This window comes from Aquarana catesbeiana, linkage group LG09 (genome assembly GCF_042186555.1).
Source record: "Aquarana catesbeiana isolate 2022-GZ linkage group LG09, ASM4218655v1, whole genome shotgun sequence".
Taxonomy (NCBI): domain Eukaryota; kingdom Metazoa; phylum Chordata; class Amphibia; order Anura; family Ranidae; genus Aquarana; species Aquarana catesbeiana.
In genome coordinates, this window is record NC_133332.1 from 231,354,127 (window position 1) to 231,380,002 (window position 25,876).

The 25,876-nt window shown below is 42.3% G+C and overlaps 1 protein-coding gene across 1 annotated transcript in view; it reads left to right on the top strand.

The window, feature by feature from the left end:
- LOC141108366 (ficolin-1-B-like) overlaps positions 1–25,876 on the top strand; it is a 74,339-nt gene that overhangs the window by 40,544 nt on the left and 7,919 nt on the right. The window contains exons 4-7 of the mRNA XM_073599925.1: positions 828–863; positions 14,341–14,468; positions 20,998–21,127; positions 21,529–21,663. Coding sequence (XP_073456026.1) covers positions 828–863; positions 14,341–14,468; positions 20,998–21,127; positions 21,529–21,663 — 429 coding nt within the window. The remainder of the gene's footprint in view (positions 1–827; positions 864–14,340; positions 14,469–20,997; positions 21,128–21,528; positions 21,664–25,876) is intronic.

Consider the following 25,876-nt stretch of genomic DNA (forward strand, 5'->3'; position numbering starts at 1 on the left):
GTTGCAGGCATGTAGCCTGGTATGGTTCAGGAGGGGGGGCTGCTCGCTCATGCCCTCCTTTTTCCTGACCTGCCAGGTTCCATGCTCGGATAAGGGTCTGGTATAGATTTTGGGGGGACCAAGCCGAAGGGCCTAGTATAGACTGGGGGGGTCCCCACACCATTTTTTTTTCATTTATTTTTAACTATATTGCCAGAAGTCGGCAATACATTACAGCTGCGAGCAAGTTTAAGTGATTTTTTTCTTTAGAAATGTAATTATTGCTGTGGCATGTTCTACACATCGCACAGATACGCCACTTTACAGGCAGACTAAGGGGATCCCCCAGGCACGATATTTAAAGGAATAATTTATTTTTATTGTTTCACTTGAACCACTTCCCGCCCAGCCTATAGCAGAATGATGGCCGGGAAGTGGTTCAGTTATCCTGACTGGGCGTCATATGACATCCAGCAGGACAACATGCCGGTGCGCGCACGTGGGGGAGCGCAGCACGGCAATCGCAAGTGCGGCGCGTAAGTCTGACACGACGCATCTCTGACAGAAGCTTCTTACCACGTGATCAGCTGTGACCAATCACAGCTTATCATTGCATGAACCAGGAAGTGCTGGTAAACGGCATTCCTCGGTTCACACTGACAGGGAGAGCCAATCGACGGCTCTCTACTACAAAGTAGATCTGCTTCCCCCAAGAACACATTCTGCCACTAGTTATTGCTCAAATAATCACAAACAACATACAAGGGGCAGATTTTGTATAGAGGTTGTGACTAGGGTAGGGTTATGTCTAAATACGGCTGTAAGTAATTGAATCTTTCTCTATCCAGGTGAAAAAGGGGACCCGGGAGTTGTGCTCCAAGGAAGTAAGTAACAAAATAAATATGTTTTTTATGTGCTCTATATTGCTTTAGTTTGGGCAAAAGATGTACACTGAAATAGAAACAACTCTGAAATGGCTTAAAATGGACCTTTTCCCTATTTTTTTTTTTTAAAGATATTTTTATTGGTTTTAGGTTCAACACAAACCAACAGACACAAAACAGTCACAAATAAAATAAAATAAACAAAAACAAAACACACCTGGATATCTGATCCATTCAGTATACACAAGTCATATTCAATTAGTAGGTAGATCACACAAGTCGTAGTAAGCATGTCATTTCGTTTCAAGAGAATTGAGAAATTGGTAATCGCAACAGTCAGATATATGCATTTTTACACAGCATAACCATATTAATGGACCTGGTATTGGGGGTCCCTGCGGCACGGCCCATCAATGATCAATTGTATTCAATTTTTGGAAAGAGTTAGTGGACTATCCAACCATTTCCCCCAAATTTTATGAAAGGTTTTATTTCTTTTACGAATTTCAAAGGTTAATTTGTATAATGGAATAGAGTCATTGATGAGTTTTAACCAGAGGGACTTCAAAGAGGTCTGTGCACCTTTCCAGGACAGTAGAATAGATTTTTTAACATAAAAATAAAGAATACGGAGCAGTCTTTTGGCATGTGATGGTATATGTAAATCTCCAAATACTCCCAACAAGCAGTTCTTAGGGTGAATTATATTAGGAAGGCCCAGTACAGTCGAAATAAAGGCACCCACTTCTTCCCAGAAGTCACTAACTATCGGGCACGAGCAGAAGCAATGTAAAAAGTCTGCCTCCTGGCCACAGCCTCGGAAACAGACAGCTGATGGCAAGAGACCCATTTTATGCAGTCTGGCCGGAGTGAGGTGGGTTTGATGAAAAATTTTAACTTGTATGATACGGTCTCGGGAGGAAATGACAGAGGTTTTATATGTGTCACTAAATTCAGTCCAATCGTCTTTTACCATATCAATATCCAATGTCTCCCACTTCTCCTGTGCTCTGTGAAACCTAGGGTTAGAGTCTGTCACTAAGGCTGCGTAGTAGGTGGAAACTAATTTAGAGGGTTCTGGTTGCCTAAGTAGTCTTTCCAGTGGAGGCAGATCAGTAATATCATCTAGGGTACCAAATTGGGTATGTATGGCATGTCTAAGTTGATAATAATAAAATAAATGAGATTCTGGTAGATCAAAGTCTGTACTCAACTGAGAGAAAGTTTTAAAGCCCTGCATAGTATATAAGTGACATAGATATTTAACTCCCTTTGAATACCAGCGATTGGCATCTGGAAAAGAGTATAATTCTTGCAGATTGGGATTAAACCACAAGGGGTTGTTAGGGGATTTCAACCAAGAATGTTTCGATATTTTTGTGGTAATGTATTTAAACAGTGAAAGGGAGAATGAGAGTAGAGAGGTTCCAGGACGGTCTGGGACCTGGCTTCTATATATTATATTATGTAAGGTTTCATGGGAGGATGCGATAGCCCCCTCTGTGGCTGTACAGGCATTAGCTGGATCCGGGTTCATCCAGTCATGTATATGCACCAGTTGAGATGCCATGTAGTAAAGGAAAAAGTTAGGGAATGCCAGACCTGCCAGATGAGCTGGCAATCTCAAGGTCTCCAGTGCCACTTTGGGGGATCCGCCCTTCCACAGGAAAGAAGTACACATCACATCTATACGTTTGAAAGTAGCTTTGGATATTTTACATGGGGAGTTAGAGAGAATATAGAGCAGTCTAGGTAAATAAATCATTTTGAGTATATTGGCCCTCCCCATGAGGTCTAACGGTAAATCCATCCATTGTTTAGTTTGTTCCTGGAGGCGGGTCAGCAAAGGGTCAAGATTATTAGTAGCATATAAAGATAAGGGAACCTGAACCAACACCCCAAGATATCTAAAAGAAGACATCACCTGAAGCTTAGAGTCTGGGTGTACCCGAGGGGGGTCATTCACATCCAAAGGGAAAAGACTGGACTTATCCCAGTTAACTCGGAATCCAGAGTAGTCCCCAAAGGTGTTGACCTCCTCCAGCAACGCCCCCAGAGACTCATCAGCATCTGCCAGGTATACCAGTGTATCATCTGCGTAGAGAGAAATGCGCTCCTCTATATTTGCAATTGGGAGGCCTTTAATTATAGGGGAGGAGCGAATGCGAACTGCAAGTGGCTCCATAGCCAGGGCAAACAACAGGGGCGACAATGGGCACCCCTGTCGAGTGCCCCTAGTAATTGGGAAGGAATCAGTAATAAATGAATTAACCCTTATCCTAGCCGTTGGGGAGGTGTACAGAATTTTTATCCATTCTATCACTCGGGGACCAAAACCATACTTCTGCAACACCTGAAAAAGGTACGGCCATTCCACATTGTCAAATGCTTTACAGGTGTCTAAGGACACGATGACGCGTGTAGGAGGGCAGTCATGTGGATATTGCAAGTTATGGAACAGTCTGCGTATGTTCATTCTGGTAGACCTGCCAGGGATAAATCCACCCTGGTCGCTGTTAACCAAGGATGTGACCACAGTATTTAAACGATTTGCTAATATTTTGGCCAGAATCTTAACGTCTACGTTTATAAGCGAAATTGGACGATATGATTCACAGTGAAGTGGGTCCTTTCGGGGCTTCAGCAGAAGAACTATCAAAGCTTCCCGCATTGATGGAGGAAGGATCCCAGCCTCTAGGGCTTTGTTATAGGTTCGGAGAAGGAAGGGGGATAGGAGGTCCTTAAACTTAGCATACCATTCAGTCGGGAAACCATCAGGTCCAGGGGTTTTATGTGCAGGCATTTGGGAGATAGTTGCTGCAATCTCCTCTACCGTGATAGGCTCCTCCAACATGTCCCGTCCCTCATCTGACAGGGAGGGAAGGGATATGTCAGCCAGATAGTCAGACAACTGGGAATCATCATAGTCAACCCTGGAAGTGTACAATTTTCTGTAAAAGTTTAGAAAGGAGTCTAGGATGTCTCTTGGGTTGTCACTGATCGTACCTTGAGTAGTCAGGATTCGTGGTATAGAAATGGGGGTGTGGTCAGGTTTGGTCAAATATGCCAAGAGACGTCCTGCCTTATTACCATATTCAAACGACTTTTGTGAGACATATAACATGCGTTTTTGTGTGAGATCTAGCAAACGAATTTCATATTCCCTACGGCACTGTAACCATGTCTCCCTAGTGTCAGAGACAGGGTTAGAGGTATAAGCAGATTCCGCACTTATCATAGCATTTTCTAATTCCTCAGTGCGCATCTTATTATTTTTACGTAAAATACCTGTAATAGACATAAAGGTACCTCTTAACGTGGACTTAAATGCATCCCACTCCGTGGGGGGGTCTACTTTGTTTAAATTTTGCTTCCAGTAATTTGAAATACTCATCCTGCACTCACCCTGAACTATCTCGTCTTCCAGCCAGTATGAGTTCAGGCGCCACAAAGCAGGTCCTGAACCTGGAAGGATGAGAAGGGACACAGACAAGGGGGCATGATCGGAAACCCCCCTGGGCAAGTATGAGACGGCGGAGACAACCGGAAGGGTCTCCGTCGACGCAAAAGCCATATCTAGCCTAGACATAGTATGGAAGGAATCCGAATGGCAGGAAAATTGGCGTTCATCCGGATGTTTCCATCGCCACACCTTGGTCAGACCATGAACCTGAGCCCAGTCTACAAATGAGGGAAAAGATCTGCCTCCCCCACCCAGACGATCCACCGTTGGGTCCAGGACTGCATTAAAATCCCCTATATAAAGTAGAGGGCCCGAAGGCCTATTCAGTAATTGCAGAGATAATTTAGAGAGTACTTCTACTGAGAATGGAGGGGGAACATAGATGTTCACCAATGTAAAGATTATAGTAGAAATTCGTAATATAAGAACAATATACCTCCCCTCTGGGTCTGTTTTAACGCTAATCAACTCAGTTGGAAGGGATTTAGCCAGGAGTATAGATACACCTCTTGAGTAGTTAGTGTGGGTGGCATGATATAGCTTAGATAGCCAGGGGCGTTTTAGAGCCCTTATCTTAGAACCTGTCAGGTGAGTCTCCTGGAGGCAAATAATGTGAGGGTGATATTTTTTTAACACAGATAAAACCAAGGATCTTTTCTGAGGTGCATTCAAGCCTCTAGTGTTCCAGGAGACTATCCTGAGGGGTTGTGCCATAATAAAACATGAAGTAATAGAGATGCATAAGTAAACCTCTGAATTGATATCAATATGAGTAGATAGGCCGTGCCACCTGAAGCACACACAAGCACATGACAAAAAAGTGCGTGGGTCTGCCGATAAGGTAACATGGACCAGGAAAATTTTCCCTTCTTTGCCTTAGAAAAAAACATTAGACATATAACTGACCACAGAGGTATTAATAAACCCCTATATGCAATGACCCAGTATGCCTTTGATGACTTTCCATTAGCAAACGGTATAGGTGTGTTAGAAAGAACATAAAAAGTAAAAAAGGAAGGAAAAAACAAAAAACAAAAAACCTGAAAAAAAACCCCAACCACCTTTTTCTTTAAACCTTTGTGCCCCCCTCCCCGCTCAGCCATCCCAAACATAGCAAGCTTTGGATCCCTAAACTAGAAGTCCTTCCTAACTAGCAACTGCGGAAGTAAAAAAAAACTGTACCGTGGCCTCCCCACAAGCTGGTAGGGGGGGTAACGTGGGGTCCGGTGGGGCTCCCAACTATTGACCGAGGAGAGAGGGAAGAGAAAAAAACTTTTATTCCTTCCCCTCTAGTAGACATGTCCTGTTGAAGGATAGATGAGCTGAAAAATTCTCTTCTTCTCTTTTCCCCTTTCCTTCTCTCCCTTCTTTGATCAGATGATTGTTCTGGTATGATTGTTCCGGTACGCAAGTTACCATACGATGTAAATCGTGGCAGTGCAGGTTGGATTGTAAAGTAGAAGATCAGGAACAAAAAAAAAAAGGGGGGGGGAGAAACAAAAAAAACCCCCCCCCCAAAAACATTACAATGGAGAGACATGCAGACTGTTGACGCTGTAGCTTGCATAGCAGGGTGTAGATCTTTCCTTGCAGGTTAAGAGTGCCCTCAGTCTCTTCTGCTTCTATGTGCTGCGCCATATTGATCGTTCAGCCATTTCATGGCCTCCTTGGGGTTGATATAGAAAAGAGCCCTACCATCATGGATAATGCGCAATTTAGCAGGGAAAAGCATGGCGTAGGAGAGGCCTTCTGTGCACAGTCTAGACTTCACTGCTGAGAAGGAGATCCGCTGGCGCTGAACTTCAGCAGAAAAGTCTGGATAAACAGAAATATTATTGCCATTAAATGTGAGCGGGCCTTTTTCACGTGCCAGGCGTAGGATGGCCACTTTATCTTGAAAGTTGAGGATATGTGCTATGATGGAGCGTGGTGAGGCTCCCACTGGAGGTGGACGAGGAGGAGTGCGATGTGCGCGCTCTATAACATGTGAGAATGAGGGCGCGTCTTTACCGAAAATGTCCCGCAGCCATGAATAAAGAAACTTTTCAGGATGGGAACCTTCCGCGCGTTCTGGAAATCCCACAAATCTGAGATTGTTCCTGCGAGAGTGATTTTCCAAATCGTCGATTTTAGCGCGTAGTGCCGCCATCTCGCTTATAGTATCACGTATAGTAACAGACATGGGATGTACAGTATCTTCTAATGTACTAATCCGTTCCTCAGCATCCCCTGTGCGGTCTCTGAGATTCTGGACATCTTGTTTCAATAGTGAAAAGTCCATACGGATAGAAGCTATTTGAGTGGAGAGGGAGGCCTTGCAATCCTGAATAGCCAGCATAATAGTAGATAGTGTAGGCTCAGCAGGGGGAGAATCCACAGTCTAACTAAATTCAGCAGACTGCTGTGATTCTAGTATCTGCAGGGGTTCTGTAGGTGTGCGGAATATAGCAGGAATTGATGCACTCACCCTTGTTACAGAGTCCTGGATGGCTGAGGAGGAGGGCTGCAGCGTGTCTGAGTGCCCTGCATGTGTCTCGGCGCCATTTTGCCTCCGGAACCGCGCCAGTTGTTCCGCTGTATGTGAGGGCCGCGGCGGCCCGTATTTCACCATGTCAGCCAGTCTGGTGGGTGCCCACAGCCGTGTGGAACAGGATGATGCCTTCCACGAGGATCTAGGACCAAGGATAGCTGTAGGATGGCCGTTGAGAGCCGGAGCTGTGTGTCTATGCGACTGCTCTCTTCACCATCCGGCCACGCCCCCCTACCTTTTCCCTATTTTACTTAGATTTACATCAGCCTGCATATCTGCAGGCTGATGTGAAATCATCTAACACTAATTTTTTTTAAAGTTTTTTTTTATTTACTTACCTTTCTTCTGTCCAATTTCTGGTTTCCCTGAAAGTAGCCCTGGTCACAATGATGCCCTTTGGGAAGGCAACTTTATCAGTCCTTTCTGGGAGATCTCTTACCCAACCAGGGTAATCTCGAGACTCAAGAAATCTCGGGGGAAATAGAGGAATTAAATGTTTTACAGCGTATGCAGGAGATGGGCCATATGATATCATGTGCTTGTTCTCATGCACACTCGCTTGGATTATATGAAATTCTGACCCTGGAAAGGATTTTCAAATTGTCAGCATTGAAGCAAGGGCACGGGCAGCAGAGCAGCACCATGAAAAGAACAAAAGGAGAAGCAGAGGCAGCATGGAGGTTGGTAAGTACTTAATAAGGTTTTAGGTTGTCTTCATGTGTATTTCCATAAAAGGAAAGGGGGGGTGTCTTCTTTAATTGTGGTTAAAAAAATAATTCTGATCACTTTTATTGCTGTCACAATAAATGTAAACATCCCTTGTGACAGTAATAGGTGGTGACAGGTGCTCTTTATGGAGGGATCGGGGGTCTAAAAGACCCCAAACATCTCCTTTGCACATAAAAGTATTCAGATCGCCAAAAACTGCAATTCTGAATACTGTTATTTTTATAAAATCGGTGCCGTTTGCAGCACCCCATTTTAACCCCTCAAGCCACATATTCATAGCAAGCCTTTGCGTAAAAAAAAAAACAAACTAGATTCTTAGTTCACATACATTGCAATACATGTTCAGTCTGGCCAACTGCATCAAAGTGATCCCTTCATGGTCAGTCCCTTACTCTTTATTGCAGATTACTAAATTGCTAAATGGCATATTCTTAAGAGTGTGGGTAAATAGTGCCAATATGAGGTAAACAGGTATAGCTGGAAGTGAGCTGCAGACCAAGATCCAGTGAAGTACGTCCACAATAGAAGAAAACACACTGGGGTTTCTTGTTGTTTGTCCAAGTGTCCGTTTTTATCGGGTCTATTCACTAATAAGTGAAGAGAGGTGAATTGTCAGAAAAATCTAAGCCAAAGTGGCTGAAGTAGAAATAAAAAAAAGTTCTCATTGAAATATTTTTAGTTCAGCTTTTTTGGCCTATATTTTACCATTTCCCTAAAAAATGTACCTCAGTTCACTGAATAGTACATTAAGGCAAAACTGATCTTTACAAAAACATTTATTAAAATAGTTTAATAAAATCAATACATAACACTGGCTTATATCTTAGTTATTTTTTTTTATTAGGATGAATATTTAACAAAACATAAAAAAAGAACATTCTCAAAAACAATAAAATGATACAATAAAAAAAAAACACACAAAACAAAAATTGCAGTAATATGTGATACTATATGAAACAGTGCTTTAATTCAAAAAGCTAAGCAGTAAAAATAGACAGATATACATGAACGCCTATCCCTGATTTAAAAAAAAAAAAAAAAAAAAAACATACAAAACAAAAATTGTAGTAATATGCGATAATATGCGATACAATGTGAAACAGTGATAAAGTGCACCAATTCAAGAAGCTAAACAACAAAAAAAACAAATATGCATAAATGGCTAGAAAAATGGCTCATAAAAAAAAATACAGTAATATGCTATAATATGTGAAACAGTGATAAAAGTGCTTGAATCAAAAGCAGGTATTCATCAGATTTTACATAAAAAATAATAAAATAAGTCCCAAATAATAAAGTGCATGTGCATCAAAAAGTGATGAGATGTGAAGATCATGCGCTCAAAAAACAGTTCTTGAAAGTTGTGAACACAATTGTTTCTGCCATCCAGGCATCCACCAGGAGTGTGCCCTAGCAGCTCACCTTAACCACTTCCATACAGGGCATTTTCACCCCCTTCATGCCCAAGCCAATTTTCAGCTTTCAGCGCTGTCGCATTTTGAATAACAATTGCGCGGTCATACTACACTGTACACATATGAAATTTTTATCATTTTTTCTCCACTAATAGAGCTTTCTTTTGGTGGTATTTGATCACCCCTGCATTTTTTATTTCTTGTGCTATAAACAAAACAAGAGTGACAAGTTTGAAAAAAAACACAATATTTTTTACTTTTTGCTATAATAAGTATCCAATTTTTTTTTTTTTTTTAAACATTTTTTTTCCTCAGTTTAGGCCGATATGTATTCTTCTACATATTTTTGGTAAAAAATATCGCAATAAGCGTATATTTATTGGTTTGCGCAAAAGTTATAGCGTCTACAAAATAAGGGGATAGATTTATAGCATTTTTATTATTATTTTTTTTTTTTACTAGTAATGGCGGCGATCTGCGATTTTTATCGTGACTGCGATATTGCAGTGGACACATCGGACAATTTTGACACATTTTTGGGACCATTCACATTTATACAGCGATCTGTGCTATAAAAATGCATTGATTACTGTATAAATTTGACTGGCAATGAAGGGGTTAACCAGGAGGGGGCGCTGTAGGGGTTAATGTGTTGCTAGGGAGTGATTCTAACCGTGGGGGAGGGAATTCACAAGGGGAGGAGACCGATTGGTGTTCCTCTGTACAAGGAACACACCATCGGTCTCCTCCCATCTGACAGGACATGGATCTGTGTGTTTACACACACAGATCCACGGTCCTGCTCGGTTACCGGGCAATCGCGGGTGCCCGGTGGACATCGCGGCCGCCGGGCACGCGCACCGGGACCCAAGCGATGCGGCGGGTGCGCGCGCGCGCCGCCAGCGGCACACGCGGGCCCCCTGGGCTGCCTGGAAGGCTGCGCCGTCATATGACGGTGGCCCAGAACAACAGCTGCACCGTCCCGCCGTCATATGACGGCGGGCGGGCAGCAAGTGGTTAAACAAAGACCACAACAGGTCTAGTGGCACTTTGGTATACAAATCCTTAATGGCAGTTCATGTTCCACTCTCCTCTCCTGCATCGAAATCCACAGCTGGCCTGACAATGCTTTATATATGTATCCTTTATGAAAAAGCACATTCCACTCCACTCTCCTCTCCAAAAAGCGCCACTAGACCTTTGTTTAAGGTGAGCTGCTAGCATATAAACAAGAAAAAATAAAACATTCCAAATTGTGCTCCACCAATTGGATATTAGGGTTAGTCACTCCTTGATTTCTACCTCTCTGAACTCCATATCAGATCTCATGGATACCACTCACCTCTCTGCACACCACGCCCCAGAACCAAATAAAGAAAAACCTTACATACAGCAGGGAGTAATGATGAAAATTCAGCCACAGTGGCCCCCTGTGGTGGGATAACTATTACACAACATAACTGAACTAGAACTTGCCGCAGACTTGAATAATGTATGTAAAGAAAGTTGATCTGGAGTCATGCAATGCAGACTTGCTGCAATTGTGCAACAAACTTGTGAAGCTTGGCAAGCCTAGCAAGAGCTTAGAAAGTCATTTTCAAACTTGCGGCACAATTACTTGCTTTCTGGGTAGGCTATAAGAAGATTGCCAAGACCCTGAAACTGAGCTGCAGCACGGTGGCCAAGACCATACAGCGGTTTAACAGGATGGGTTCCACTCAGAACAGGCCTTGCCATGGTCGACCAAAGAAGTTGAGTGCTCAGCGTCATATCCAGAGGTTGTCTTTGGGAAATAGACGTATGAGTGCTGCCAGCATTGCTGCAGTAATTGAAAGGGTGGGGGTCAGCCTGCCAGTGCTCAGACCATACGCTGCACACTGCATCAAATTGGTCTGCATGGCTGTCATCCCAGAAGGAAGCCTCTTCTAAAGATGATGCACAAGAAAGCCCACAAACAGTTTGCTAAAGACAAGCAGACTAAGGACATGGATTACTGGAACCATGTCCTGTGGTCTGATGAGACCAAGATAAACATATTTGGTTCAGATGGTGTCAAGCGTGTGTGGTGGCAACCAGGTGAACAGTACAAAGACAAGTGTGTCTTGCCTACAGTCAATCATGGTGGTGGGAGTGTCATGGTCTGGGGCTGCATGAGTGCTGCTGGCACTGGGGAGCTACAGTTCATTGAGGGAACCATGAATGCCAATATGTACTGTTACATACTGTACTGAAGCAGAGCATGATCCCCTCCCTTCGAAGACTGGGACGCAGGGCAGTATTCCAACATGATAATGACCCCAAACACACCTCCAAGACGACCACTGTCTTGCTAAAGAAGCTAAGGGTAAATGTGATGGACTGGCCAAGCATGTCTCCAGACGTAAACCCTATTAAGTGTAGCCATGCAAGGTTGAATATTGGAACACAATGCAGGAAGTTTTACAGGTTATAAGAACCAGCACTGTATTGTTTCTTAAGCAAATGTCTCCCTCTAGTGGTCAGAGTATATCTGTGAAGCAAAACTTTGTGCACACTTCAGAACATGCTTGATATATGGGAAAAAATTACTTACCCACAGTTCCTCACTTACCTACCCATAAGGCTAAGTCAAAGAACTGCATGCTGGGTAAGGAAATAAAAGGCCGAGTGTGGCCATGTTTTGTCTCTTCTGCCCGGGACGTGTGACCTGCCTGCAGGGACTGGTGTGGGTGTATGTTCGGAGGAGCCGGCCTGTGTGGCGTGGAACGGAGCTGAAACCACAGGAGAGACTCTCACTACAGAGTACTGGAGCCGTGGTGTAATTTCCGGAGGATCCAGGACATTTGACGGAGCCATCCGAGGGTCCTTGGTCATTGTGTGGAGTGGCACGGTGTGACGGCGTGACCGGAAGGAGACTGAGATCACTGGAGTGGAGAAACCCAACTGTCCAGACCTGGTGTGGTGAGAGGGCTGTTGCCCAGAACTTATATAAAGCACTTAACACACTATAGACTAGTTTCACAGTACTGCTGAGATCTGCAGTCCCACGGAACAGTTTTATTCGGTTAGACTGTGCTCATTTAGGCCTCAAAGCCTGTACTTCACTAGAAACTACCTGACGGTCGGGGTGCATTCTCACATAAGGAAACTATAAGTGCATCTCATAACTAAAGTTGCTCTTATTCACTATTTTACATTACATTGCCATCTGCAAACCCTATGGAATACAAATCCTGCACTATAATGGCTAGCTGAAGAAAGAAGACAAGAGACTAAATCACTCATCTGCTATGTGCAAGGGATTGCACTGCACCACAGGGGGAGCTATTGAGTAATTATACTGTATCGTGTGCTGAGGATTCTTGTGTATTTGCACGGCCTGGCTGGAATTGGGAAGGTGCCTAGAGCAAAAGGTATTACCACTCTGAGCCTCAGTCCCACTTGGAGGCATGCCTGCATGTACCAATTATTAGTTGTGTATGTGTTAGGGTAAGCATTTGTTTATATCTTCATTTCAACTGTTTGTATAAAAGAACTTGAGAGGTGTTTCTCTCCAAAATGTAATACAATCTCTTTTCAGTAAACTACCAAAGTTATTCACTCACTATCTGTGTGTGTGTGTGTGCCCTTTTACTGATAACATGGAACCCGAGGTGTCAGAGGTAAAGGTAGCCCTGAGTAGCCGGGATAGCCAGTGGGAAATAGAACAAACCAGCAGCCCCCATGGGGGTACATAAGCATCTGTGGGGCATCCTCAAACGGAAGGTGGAGGAGCACAAGGTCTCTAACATCCACCAGTTCCGTGATTTCATCATGGAGCAGTGCAAGAGGACTCCAGTGGCAACCTGTGAAGGGACAGCAAATTTACACTGTTATATAAGCTGTACATTCACTACTTTACATTGTAGCAAAGTGTCATTTCTTCAGTGTTGTCACATAAAAAGATATAATAAAATATTTTCAAAAATCAATGATTGATGATTTGTCAGAATTTGTGGGGTTTTTGTGTTCACCGGGCCTCTTGAAGATTGACCACAAGTTCTCAATTTGATTAAGGTCTGGGGAGTTTCCTGGCCATGGACCCAAAATTTCAATGTTTTGTTCCCAAAGCCACTTAGTTATCACTTTTTTCCTTATGGCAAGGTGCTCCATCAGGCTGGAAAAGGCATTGTTCCTCACCAAAGTGTTCTTGGATGGTTGGGAGAAGTTGCTCTTGGAGGATGTTTTTGTACCATTCTTTATTCATGGCTGTGTTCTTAGGCAAAATTGTGAGTGAGCCCACTCCCTTGGCTGAGAAGCAACCCCACACATGAATGGTCTCAGGATGCTTTACTGTTGGCATGACACAGGACTGATGATAGTGCTCACCTTTTCTTCTCCAGGCAAGGTTTTTTCTGGATGCCCCAAACAATCGGAAAGGAAGGGGATTCATCAGAGAAAATGACTTTACACCAGTCCTCAGCAGTCCAATCCCTGTACCTTTTGCAGATTATCAGTCTGTCCCTGATGTTTTTCCTGGAGATAAGTGGCTTCTTTGCTGCCCTTCTTGACACCAGGCCATCCTCCAAAAGTCTTCCCTTCATTGTGCGTGCAGATGCACTCACATCTGCCTGCTGCTATTTCTGAACAAGCTCTGCACTGGATGCGCCCGATCCCACAGCTGAATTAACTGTAGGATAGGGTCCTGGTGCTTGCTGGACATTCTTGGGTGGCCTGAAGCCTTCTTTACAACAATTGAAACTCTCTCCTTGAAGTTCTTGATGATCTGATAAATGGTTGACTTAGGTAAAATCCTAGTAGCAGCAATATCCTTGCCTGTGAATCCCTTTTTGTGCAAATGATGACTGCATGTGTTTCCCTGCAGGTAACCATGGTTAAAAGAGGAAGAATTTCAAGCACCACCTTCCTATTAAAGCTTCCAGCCTGTTATTCTAACTCAATAAGCATTACAGATTGATTTCCAGCCTTGTCCTCGTCAACACTGACACCTGTGTTAATGAGAAAATCACTGACATGATGTCAGCTGGTCCTTTTTGTGGCAGAGCTGAAATGCAGTGGAAATGTTTTTTTTGTTTGGATTAAGTTAATTTTCATGGCAAAGAGGACGTTTGCAATTAATTGCAATTTCTCTGATCACGCTTCATAACATTCTGGAGCATACGCAAACTGCCATCATAAAAATTGAGGCAGCAGACTTTGTGAAAATTAATAATTAATATTTGTGTCTGTCTCAAAACTATTGACCAGGGCTGTGTATAATATATATATAATATAAAATAATATTTTGTCCCTCAAGACAAAGATTTTCTGACATTCACCAGTTTTTTAACACTCTACAACCAAATTGTTAATTTTCTCCAGCTGCCCAAAACTGCAAGCAGTTACTGGATCAGGGTCAATCTTTGAGCGGCTGGTACACAGTTCACCCATCAGACGGTATCCCTCTTATGGTATTTTGTGATATGGAGAGTGATGGAGGAGGATGGACAGTAAGTGCAACTTTCCTATGGAAACTTTTACTTTGTATATTACATATGACTTGGGTTTACCATTCTGTGGAAAGCAGGATTTCCTAATGACTATGTTAAGAAACATGTTTTGATGTACACATGGGGGATAAATACATTTGCCAAACCTGAAATATAGTTTCCAGAGACACTTTGCTGTAAAGCTGGTGTAATAAAATTGTGCATGAAAATTAGGATACTATTTTCCACACTGTTAACACACTAAATGAGTTTTGCCAGCTTAGTTTTGATGTTTAAATTTATTCCATGACTTTGAGAATTCTTAATCCTGTAGGATTTAAGGGAGGCAGGCTGAGAAGGTAAGTCAAGGACTCCAGATTCCAGCTCTCCCAGTTCTCCTATCATGACTTCACTAAAGCTGTCCTTTAAAACTGAACTCCTCCTGCACTGCAATAATTAAGTGCCTAATAAACACTCATAAACACTTTTTGACAAGTCCTTTAATTAAAAGAAAAATGATCATAAATATATATTATTTTTTCAGAGAATATAAATGATAACAAAAAAACTTTTCTTTCTCTCATGGTTAGTGTTTGGCTGAAGCCATTTATTATCAATCAACCGTGTTTACTCTTTTTAAATCATAATGGCAACAGAAATTACCCAAATGACCCTGATCAAAAGTTTACACACCCCAGTTCCAAATACCGTTTATTTCCCCCTTTAACATCAATGACAGCTTGAAGTCTTTTGTGGTATTTGTGGATGAGGCTCTTTATCTCCTCAGATGGTAAAGCTGCCCATTCTTCTTGGCAAAAAGCTTCCAGTTCCTTTAAATTATTGGGCTGTCTTGCATGGACTGCACATTTGAGATCTCCCCAGAGTGGCTCAATGATATTGAGGTCAGGAGACTGAGATGGCCACTCCAGAACCTTTACTTTATTCTGCTGTAGCCAATGACAGATCAACTTGGATCATTGTCATGTTGGAATGTCCAAGTCTGTCCCATGCGTAGCTTCCTAGCTGATGAATGCAAATGTTCCTCCAGTATTTTTTGATAACATACTGAATTAATTTTGCCATCAATTTTGACCAAATTTCCTGTGCCCTTGTAGCTCACACATCCCCAAAACTTTAGCGATCCACCTCTGTACCTTTCATCATAGGCCTTGCTGACTCCTCTCCAAATGTAGCGTTTATGGTTGTGGCCAAAAAGCTCAATTTTGGTCTCATCACTCCAAATGACTTTGTGCCAGAAGGTTTGAGGCTTGTCTCTGTGCTGTTTAGTGTATTGTAAGTGGGATACTTTGTGGCCTTTGCGTAGTAATGGCTTTCTTCTGGCGATTCAACAATGCAGCCCATCTTGCTTCAAGTGCCTCCTTATTGTGCATTTTGAAACAGCCACACCACATGTTTTTTGAGAGTCCTGTATTTCACCTGAAGTTATTTGTGGGTTTTTCTTTGCATCCCGAACATTTTTCCTGGCAGTTGTGGCTAGTAGTTTTAGTTGGTCTACCTGACTGTGGTTTGATTTCAACAAAACCCCTCATTTTCCACTTCTTGATTAGAGTTTGATCACTGCTGATTGGCATTCTCAATTCCTTGGATATCTTTTTATATCCCTTTCCTGTTTTATACAGTTCAACTACCTCTTCCCGCAGATCCTTTGACAATTCTTTTGCTTTCCCTATGACTCAGAATCCAGAAACTTCAGTGCAGCACTGGATGAAAGATGCAAGGGTCTGTCAGGAGTCCAGAAACTCATTGACCTTTTATACACACACACTAATAAACAAGCAAACATCACAGGTGAGGATGGTTACCTTTAATAGACATTCAAACCCCTTTGTGTCAACCTGTGTGTATGTTATCAAGCCAAAATCACCAGGGTATGTAAACTTTTGATCAGGGTCATTTGGGTAGTTTCTGCTGTCATTATGATTTAACAAGAGTAAACACAGTTGATTGATAATAAATGGCTTCAGCCAAACACTAACCATGAGTGAAAGAAATGTTTTTGTGTTATCATTCATATTCTCTGAAAAATGGCCAAGAAATCATAAATTCTGCCAGGGTATGTAAACTTATGAGCACAAATATATATATATATATATATATATATATATATATATATGTATGTAGCAATAACTCTCGGTGGAGCTGCTAGTTTAAGCGGGCTGTTACTGTCACCTTCTTTACCCTAATTTCACCAGAACCAGTTGAGTTTACCATAAACAATGTAGGCACCGGACACTTGAAGAAAGTAGCAGGAAAGAGGTAGAAGGAAAGTTGCAGGGAAGCTCAAATACCTTTTCTTAATGTTCTTTGTGTAGCATTAGGGATTGAAAACTTGTAGCTGAATATACTCTCTCTGTAGAGTAGAATCTTTGCCCACCTGGATAGGTTTCTCTCACTAACCTAGCAGCACCTAGCAGCCAGTACGCAGCACGAACAAAAGTCTCTGCCACAGACTTGATTGGAACAAAACCCGTACGATCCTCTGCCACAGGATGTATTGGTTTACGATGAACAGCAAACACAGCACTAGGTCCTTTAAGCCAACCCGGCAGTACTATGCGGTAGGATTACTTTAGGATACCTCCTCCAACTGAATCACCAGGCCCCTCTCCAGACCAGCACTCTGCATGATCCTTCCATGACAGGTCCTCCCCTGGGATCTTCTCAGTTGTCCAGCTTCTTCACAAAGGATAGACAGCCCAGGACCACTCCTCTGCCGCCGTGGTAGGCCCCAGACAAGCCTCTGGGCCCACCCACACGCCGCAGCGCCATGGGCCTCCCGATCGGAGGACCACGAGGTAGTGGTGGACGGAAAAAAAACCCTGAAACATGGCGTCTGTCCCATAAATACCCTCTCCCAGAATGCAACTCGGAGGACCACCTCCACCGAGTTATCTCCGGGACAGAGGAGCACCTATACACTTCAACGTGTTGCCTTTCCAACACTGGCCCATAGTAACAATGACACCCACAGGCACAGTGTAAAATTACATGCAACTCAGCCGAGCTGGAACAGAGGCAAATCTGACTATGTATGAACAGATAACCCACTAAATTTACCTATCAGCAGTAGATTAAAAATCTACCAGCGCTACATATATATATATATATATATATATATATATATATATATATATATATATATATATATATATAAGTTTAAAACTGCTCCCACCACCCTTCTAACTCATATTCTAACTACCCTGTAGAAGGAAGATGCTTATACTTACCTATTCTCAGGGTGCTGCAGACCAGTCACGTGATCTCCCCAGCAGCAGGGGAGAAGAGAGAGAGCCAACAATGGCTGGAATGTCTGGGTGATGACGTCACCCATAGGATTACTATGGGACATCTATTGTCAGCTGTCCCTCCTCTTCCCTGAAGCCAGCCACTGGGAGCTGATTACGTGACCAGACTGGAGCACCCTGAGAATACATAAATATAAGCATCTTACTTTCACAGGGTAGTCAGAATAGGCGTTAGAAGGGAGGTGGGAGCCCTATTACTTAGATCTAGCCTGGACTTTCACTTTAAATTTTTAAGTCAGCAGCTGCAAATACTGCAGCTGCTGACTTTTAAAATAAGGACACTCACCTGTCCCGGGGTCCAGCGATGTCGGCACCCGAAACCGAACCGTCCCTCGGTCCTCGGGTGCTGCCGCCGCCATTCTCAGTGAGGGAATCAGGAAGTGAAGCATTGTGGCTTCACTTCCCGGTTCTCTACTGCACATGCGCGAGTCGCTCTGCGTATTCTCATAGGTCCCCGCTATCTCCTGGGACCTGTGTGTTTCCCAGGAGACAGCGAGGGAGTGCGGGAGGGGGTGTGACTCCCGCAGGAGTCTATTCCCGGAAGTGGGTGCAGATACCTATAATATACAGGTATCTGCACCCCCCCCCCCCCCGAAAGGTGCCAACTGTGGTACCAGAGGGGGGGAGGAATCCGATGAGCGGAAGTACCACTTTTGGGTGGAGGTAGGTCCTTCATGGATCAGACTTGAATTCATCAGGTCCTTCATGGATCAGACTTGAATTCATCAGACAAGGCCACCAATTCCATTGCTCTGTGGTCCAGTTCTAAAGCTCAATACACAACTAACTGCAATGTACTGTGTGTTCTGACACCTTTCTATTAAAACCATCATTAACTTTTACAGTAATTTTAAATTTTAGCTACAGTAGCTCTTCTATTGGATCTCGCTATACAGGCCAGCCTTCACTCCCCATGTGCATCAATGAGCCTTGTCCACCCATGACACTATAGCCAGCTCACTGGTTTTCCTTCCTTGGAGCACTTTTGGTAGGTCCTGACCACTGCAGACCAGAAACATCTCAAGAGCTGCAGTTTTGGAGTTGCTCTGACCCAGCTATCCAACCATTATAATTTGATTCTTGTCAAAGTCCTTATGCTTGCCCATTTTTTCTGATTTCAACAAATGAATTTCAGAGACAACATGTTTACATGCTGCCTAATATATACTACATACTTTCAGATGCTATTGTAGCAAGATTATCAATGGCATTCACTTTACCTGTCAGTGGCCATATTGCTATGGCTGATCAGTATATATCAACTCTGTGTTTATTTATAGTCAACGACTATATAGTGACATCATTGACCATATCTGGAGATGTGTATATATTGTTACTGATGTCACCTGGAGGCCCTTTGCTTATATTGTGGTAGAGCTGACATTTAGAGAGAGTCAAGTGACGGGTTCAGACATGTCATTGGGCAGTGTTTTTTTTGGTTGTCCGGCAGGTCAGCAGCTGCCAGGCATCATGATTGCCATGGATCTACATTGTGGATGACATGATTGACAATGGATTTATACATAGACCTAAAGGGCCTGGTATGGATTTGGGGGACCTCACGCTATTTTTTTTTTTTTTACATTATCCCTCTGTTTGCATTGACCTGTCAGTCATGAATTCCCAGCCGACAGCTAAATGAACGTGCAGCTACGGGGCAGGGATGAGTCACTGTTTGTTAGGACACTGCCAGCTCCCTAACAACCAGGAGGAAGCTATCACATTTAGCAGCTGTAACAAAAGACCTGCTACATGTATTGCTTTACCCTGAAGCTGGAGGTTCACTTGGTCAAACACCCATTCATTCAATTGTTCTCAAAAGATTCTCCGTAGACTGTACTTTTTTCTCTTAACTGAATATTATTGGTTGTCACATTTGCCCAGTGAAAGGCAACAGGGAAACTATTACACACATGTTATACAAAAAATGGCAACCACCCCAATTTGAAATTAGCCGTTAAAGGAAGGCACACATATAAGGGCACTGCACATCACAAAAACAAAAGATTTCCTAGCACACTTACCAGCTAGCCTGAAATAAAACAAGACTGGCCCTGACTGATAATACACATTAAAAACAGAGGGTTCTGCTCTTAGCACTATGTTTGAAGGTCTCCATGTTGGAATATATATAGCAGTGGATAAATCAAGAGCATGTATGCTCTGGAGGAAGCCCATCCCTCCTTAAAGCCAAAGGGACTTTTACCCAAATAGAATGAACACACATGTAAGAGATCAACGGCTGCACACACCGACAAATTGCAATATGGGATAGTTTTTTTTAGCAGCCAAGTAATTAGATCAAAAAGCTGTAACTGTTTGTAAAAACCTTTATTTCCAAAAATAGGGTACCAACACAGTATCATGTAAGTTAAAATATGAGCTCTGGTTATATAGTATTATGACACATTCCATCATGTATGATGATAAAAATACAGTGGAGCAACAAATGCCAACCACATAGATGCTCCAATGCGTTTTGATCCGTACAGTCATGGTCCTCCTCATGGTCCTCCTCAGGGGGATTATTGCTCTAAAAATATACATGTCAAAAACTCAGAATTCAATAAATTCTATAGTGCACACACATCTATGTACACGACAATGGTATATTTACCCTTTTACCCTTTCATTTTGTAACCTGCCCAAGAAATATGAGAGAAAAGATATGACTGGTTGCAATGATCAGACACTTGTCATGAGACCTGTTATGTGATGGTAACACCATTACATGGGATTTTCCTTGGCCTAGTGCAGGGGTCTCCAAATCTTTCAGGACAAGGGCCACATTGTATAATTTATAAATACCCATGGACTGAAATAAATCCCCATCAGATTAGGGTCCACATCAGAGTCCCCCCTTCCATCAGAGTCCCCCCATACATCAAGGTCCCCACCAGAGTCACCCCTTACACTAGGGTCCATATCAGGGTCCTCCTTACATCAGGGTTTCCCCTTAGATCAGGGTCTCCATCAGAGTTTCTCCCATACATCAGGACCCCTTCTTACTTCAGAGTTCCTATCAGAGTACCCCTCCCCCCACCCTTATGTCAGAAGCAGAGACCATATGTAGCCTTTGCTGACCTTAATCCTCAATCTGTGCACGTTGAGGATAAACAGCTGATCCTAGCTGCGCGTTAGATAGAATCTTGTAGCTTGCTGTATGTGGCCCAAGAACTGTAGCTTGGGAGCCCCTAGTCTAATCACATGTACCTCTCTTTTAGGTTTTCCAGAGGAGAATGGATGGATCAGTGGATTTCTTCAGGGATTGGAATGAGTATAAAAAAGGATTTGGGAATCAGAACAGTGAATTCTGGCTTGGAAACAATAACATTCACCGCCTCACATCCACAGGTAGAGTGATAGCACAAATAGAGACGCACACAACAATTGCTGAACTAAAAAATATTGTTTTTTTCAAAATTGTCGGTCGTTCTTTGTTTATGGAACAGAAATGTAAAAAAAAAGTTGATGGAATACCACCAAAAAAAAGCTTTATTTGTGGGGAAAAAAAGGACATCAATTTTATTTGGGTACAGTGTCGCACGACCGCGTAATTGTCAGTTAAAGTAACGCAGTGCCATATCGCAAAAAAATGGCCCAGTCGGGAAGGGGGGTAAACCTTCTGGAGGTAAAGTGGTTAAAGTAATTACTCAAAATTCTGACTCCTGGTTGGATAATGAAAACGAATGTTACTTTTCACCTAGCATGCATGTTCATTGACTTAACTTTATCCTTTTCTTCTGTTGTCTTAGGAACTTTTCAGCTACGGATTGACCTTGCTGATTTTGAAAACGGACGCTTCTATGCTTTGTATAGTAATTTCCGCATCGAGGGGGAAGCAAAGAATTACACACTGAGTGCCATTAGATACAGCGGAGGAACTCTGGGTAGGAAAATATAGTCTGGTGTTATAAAAAAAATAGCACGTCAATCAAAAAAGGTTTTGTTTTGCCCCTCCTGGAGGTGTTCAATTCCACTTCTTGTACCAGCGATGGGTGTCACAAAGACAGGAAGCGATGGGATATCATTCATATAGGCTCAGGTACATCAACAAAAGCCCAATATTAGAGTAGAGAGGGAGAAAGTGAGGAATTCTGCATTCAGGTCATATGTCCCTGAATGCACACAGCCCTAAATGCAAATACTGACCAGTACGGCCCCTGTGCCTCCTGAACACCCAAAAACACTTTAGGTAGGTATGTTTGATGTCTCTAGTTACTTGGAATGCATTCTGATCAACTACCCAATAACATTTAAATGATGCTTGTTTGCTGACAAGCTATGATCGCAAATAGCGCTCTGTGTCATTAAATTATATATAAATAGACATGTGCAGAACAAAAAAGTAGTTTTGTTTCGATTCGTTATTTACATAAATCCATTTAGTTAAAATTGTTTAATTTGTTTTCAGTGTAAATTGTTTTTATTACGTTTTTACAGATAAAAAATCTTACATACTTTGCAAAACAATCTGCAAGTCATTCATAAAAATGCAAAACATTTTCAAAATACACATAAATACATAAAAATACATATAGGTACAGGGATAGATCTATCCTCTAACATGCACTTAATTGCAAAAATGAATCTATACTGCAGCATATACTCTTAATTCTCCTGAGCCGTTTAAGTAACCTTTCCACCCCCCCCACACCAATGTATGAAATATAAACCATGTATGGTAGCCACACCAAACACCTTAATGCATGGTAAGAATTCCAACAAACACATCTAATCTTCTTTGATTTTGCTTCCTAATTCACTTTTATTTTCAACTTATTTTATTTAATTTGAGTCAAAGATACTCATAACTACCTGTTTTACCCTGTAGAGGTGAGCTTAGTAGGGTACCACAGAGTCACACTTTTCAATCAGAACAGCGTCACACCCACACTTGAAACATCTTTACAGCTCAGCTTTCTCCACTTCGGTGGTGATTGCTTTTGGGGGGGGCAGCAGTTCTAAACCAATCTTTTACCTATATCCACTGCACGGGGCACCATTAAATTACTATTTTTATTCAAATTCAATTTTATTTTATTCGGATTTTGGAAGATGGTTATATTCTATTTTATTTATTTTTTTCCATTATGTTCTTTTCTTTTCTATTCTAGTCAATTCTACTTTATCTTCTAATCGATTCTTTTCTATCTCTTCTATTCAAATTTGCATTTTGGAAAATGGTTTTATTCTTTCTCATCTATTCTATTCTATTGTTTTTTGTATTCTATTCTTTTATTTTCTATTCTATTCTTTTCTATTCTATTCTTTTCTATTAGAATTTGATACTTTGTTCTATTTGAAATACGAATTTCAGAAGATGGTTATCTTCTTTTTATTCTATTCTATTCCTTTATTTTCTATTCTACTTTTTTCTGTTTTTTTATTTTCTATTCTATTTTGTTCTGTTTTACTCTGTTCTTTTTTTTTCCTATTCTTTTACTTTCTATTCTATTATTTTCTATTCTATTCTATTATTTTCCAATCCATTGAAATACGAATTTCAGAAGATGGTTATCTTCTTTGTATTTTATTCTATTCTATTCCTTTATTTTCTATTCTATTTTTTTTCTGTTCTTTTATTTTCTATTCTATTTTGTTCTGTTTTACTCTATTCCTTTTTTTTCTATTTTTTTTTTTATTCCTTTATTTTCTATTCTATTTTATTCTCTTTGGAAATTCCAATTTGATTAGAAAACTGAATTTGATTCGAAAACTATTCAAATTCGAATTTCGTCTGAAAATTTTGTTTCGTTATTTCGGATTCATTTTAAATTTGTTACTATTGTAATTCTGAAATTTGGATACATCGACGAAAAATTTGTCCAAATTTTAATTCAGAACAAAGCAAACTGCACATGCCTATATGTAAACCCTAAGGCCCCTTTCACACGAGGTGGACTCCATTTTTTTTTTTGTTTCATAATGGACTCTGATTGATTAGCAGGGGATCTGTCCGCTGATCCCCTGCTGATCTAAGCAGAGCGGGTGGATGACAGGACCGCGCCTGCTCAGTTTATGCAGAGCGGACATGGACCAAGCCCACTCTGCTCTATAGACTGGTGGGTGTAGCAGACTGCGCTGTGCATTTACACCCAATGGCCCTCCAATCCGAACCGCCTAGATGGAGGAGGGATTTTTTATTTTAAGTGCACTAGGCGGGTGTAGACAGACACAAGTCCAGTTACATCCACCAGTCCATAGGGGCGAATGGAGGGTCCGATCAGATCCACCTCAAAAAGTGATGGGCAGACCTGATCAGACCCTTCATGTGAAAGGGGCCTAACAGGTAACTGATCGTTTCCTCTGCACTCTACCTCCTGATCATAAGCATACGCAGGGGGTGTGCCTGGGCACACCCTAATCACTCTTTGCGGTGCAGATTCCTCCTACTGCCCGGGCATTCCCCCGTGTTGTGCGCCCCTAACGCAGTGCTGCTGGCTTCACTCCTATCCTCTCCCCCAGGCTGCTGCAGGGGATGTTTCAGGATGGAGAGTGGGGGAAGGCTAATCAATATCCCCTTTCCTGGCCCTATCCTTTTCTAAATGAACACACACCCACTCACTGTGTTCAATCATAATTGGAGCATAGTAAACTGTATGTGTGAAGTATACTTCAGTTTGCGAATGAACAAGTAACAGCTCAGCACAGAGCACTTCCCATTCATTCACTTTTTTGTGCAGCTTAGGCTGCAGAGAAAGGCATGTGTGTGTTGAGCTTTGAGGTGCACACGCTAATGCAATAGGCTGAGCACACCTACACTCCTGATGGCTGTTATCATTGGGCATTGTTCCCAGCTTGTGGGTTCCCCATTATTCATGCCAGGCCCTTAAGGTCTGGTACAAATTTTAAGAGGGACCCCACGCAAAAATCCAGAAAAGAAATGTGAGGTACCCCCCAAAAATCCATACAAGGCCTTTATTCAAGCATGCAGCCTGGAAGGCCAGGAAACGGGTGGGAGAGCATACAACCCCCCCCCTTCTCCCTGAATCATACCAGGTCACATGCCTTCAACATTGGGGAGGTACCAGGTCAGGGGGTAACCTGGAAAAGCACCATGACCCTTTACCCCACAACCCTGGCCCATTAGTTGTGGGTGGTCTGTTGATGGGGTATTATCAAAATCTAGAAGCCTCTTTAAGGGGGCATCCAGATACCACCGTCCCCCCCTTGTGAATAAGTAAGGGGTACTCAGTACCGCTACTCATTCACAAAACTTATGTAAAGTGTAAATAAAAGCACAAACACAGTTTCTGACAAGTCCTTTAATTAAAAAAGACATCCATCAACAATCACATTGTCCAATATCTACCATGATACCCAATGGCAGCTAAAAGAAAAAAGCACCACCCACCAACCCACGTTTAAACTAAATACTACTCGCTCTCTGGGGGATGTTCTAACCCTGCCTGTGAAGTGGCATATCTGTGCGATGTATACAACCTACTAGAGCAACCAGGCTAGGCCCTAAACATTAGGGAAGTACCTTGCCAGGGGGTTGATGATGGGGAGCCTTGTTGATGAGGACAAGAGCCACAAAAGTCACAACTGCATTGCATACTAACACATTATGAAAGACTTATGCCCCGTACACACGATCGAACTTTCCTACAACAAAACCGTGGATTTTTGTTCGAAGGATGTTGGCTCCAACTTGTCTTGCATATACACGGTCACACAATGTTGGCCAACAATTACGAACGTAGTGACGTACAAGACGTACATGATGTCTCCATTACGAACGCTAGTTATATCTCCGGCTCGGACTTGATTTCGAGCATGCGTGGACTTTTGTCCGACGGACTTGTGTACACACGATCGAAAAGTCTGACAACAAACATTTGTTGGCGGAAAATTTGAGAACCTGCTAGCCAACATTTGTTGGCAGAAAGCTCCCTAGAATATCTCCTAGACGGTGCATGTAAATTACAGAATAAGACTTATGAATTAAACACTCTATTTGCAGAGGTGATGGCCACAAGAAACACAAACTTGTGAGTGATTAGGGATTATCCCTAGTCAGTTCAAGAGGCATGTTTTGAAGTGCTGAAAGAACCACATTTAGATCACATGGAGTCATGGAGAAGTGCATAGGGGAGC